The 1,557-nt window shown below is 62.7% G+C and overlaps 1 protein-coding gene across 1 annotated transcript in view; it reads right to left on the bottom strand.

Annotated features, from left to right (window-relative positions):
* Positions 1-1,557, bottom strand: part of HS1BP3 (HCLS1 binding protein 3) — a 20,532-nt gene that overhangs the window by 13,346 nt on the left and 5,629 nt on the right. Inside the window, exons 2-3 of the mRNA XM_023756428.1 lie at positions 1,163-1,308; positions 414-579 (exon numbers count right to left, since the gene is read on the bottom strand). Of these exons, the coding sequence (XP_023612196.1) occupies positions 414-579; positions 1,163-1,308 (312 nt within the window). The remainder of the gene's footprint in view (positions 1-413; positions 580-1,162; positions 1,309-1,557) is intronic.

Here is a 1,557-nt window from a genome sequence, read left to right as displayed (position 1 = left end):
TGTGGGAGCATCGAATAAGAAGACCCAAAAATCTCACTTCTACTCCCAGGCCAGGGCTGCGCCTGCGGACCCCGCTGAAATGCTGGCATAGCTGGTGGGCTGCAGGACTCTGGTGCAGAGATCCCGTAACCCTGTGTGGGAGCCCACAGCCCTTTCCCGGACCCTCTCCCCAGGGTAGGCTAGGTGCCCCTCTTCTATCCTCCCCCAGCCCCCGTGTGCTCCTGTCACCGTCTGCATCTGTCTCTTCACCAGCTCATGCAGTGCCGGCACGCTCTGGCCCTCTCAGGCCCTAAGTGACGGCTGGCTACAGAAGTGCCCGCTCCCCGATGCTACTCATGCCCTGGCGGCGGGTGTGCCTGCCCACCTGGACCCCGGGCCCCCTCGGGAGCACCCTGGCAGAGCCCCCAGCTCACCAAGAATTGGACCACATCCTCGGGCTTGTGCTTGGCCGACTTGAAGGCAGCCAGCCGGGTGACCACCAGGATCTGGTACTCCACGTGGCCGGACATCATCTTGCCCCGCACCTCCTGGTGCTGCGGCACAGCCAGGTCCAGGCCCGTGTGGACATTCTGCACTCGCCTGCCGGAGGGGAAGAAGGCGGAGGAAGCTCAGCCTCCAGTCCGCAGGCTTCCTGAGCGAGACAGGCAGGGCCCGGCCTGACGCAGCGGGCCTGGGCGCCAGGCTGCTACCCTGGCCTGGCTCCGTGGTCACAGCGCCAGGCCCTCAGAAAGCCTGGCTTCCCAGGCCGGAGCCCCCGCCTTCGGGTCGTTCAGGGGCAAAGGCTGTTCCCAGCAGGAAAACAGGTGAGAGCAGAGAAAGTGGGCTGGTGGAAAATCAGGGACAGCTGAGCATCCTGCACAGGCGCAGAGCAGGCCTTGGCGGAGCTCTGCTGGATGAAGGTGTGAGTGCTCCTGGTGACGGTGGGGGGAGGCGGGCCTTCCTTGGCACATCCCCTGCAGGTGGCCCCTCGGGTTTGCTGGTGCCTGCCACCAAGAAGCCAGGGCACCAAGGACCCGACCTTCACCTCCAGCCCCCGGGGCCTCGCAGGGGGTGCTGTGTGGACCCAGCATCAAAGCCACACCCCCACGGGTCTGCCAGCGGCTGAGAAGGGTGCCCGCTGCTGGCCCTGCGCCTCCCTGCCAACCTCAAACCCTGTCCTTACAGAAAAGGAATCAGAGGCTCAGCGAGGCGGTGACTTATGTGGCACCAGGGAGAGCTCTTCTGCCAGTGAAGCCGTGACCTGCACCCTCGCTGTATTTTGCAGAGGAGACCAAGCAGGCTCTCACAGCCGGACTTACTTAAAGGATCCTGTTTTCCAGACCTGGAGTCCCAGGGAAGTTCAGTTACAGCTGGGAACATAACATTCATTTGTGCAATAAAACTGGCGTCTTTGCCCACGATGTCATGTAGGGGGAACAAGGGTGGAGTACGTGAAAATACGTGAAGTGAGTCACTTTACAGATGTTGAAAGGCAGGAAGGAGCAGCAGCAGAGGAAAAGCGTGTCCTGACCGCCTTTCCGGGTCCATCCTGCCCGGGGTCCTCCAGGCCTGGACCAG

Source organism: Myotis lucifugus, unplaced genomic scaffold (genome assembly GCF_000147115.1).
Source record: "Myotis lucifugus unplaced genomic scaffold, Myoluc2.0 scaffold_94, whole genome shotgun sequence".
NCBI lineage: Eukaryota > Metazoa > Chordata > Mammalia > Chiroptera > Vespertilionidae > Myotis > Myotis lucifugus.
The sequence above is the reverse complement of the archived record's forward strand: the minus strand, read 5'-3'. Positions and strand labels throughout refer to the sequence as shown.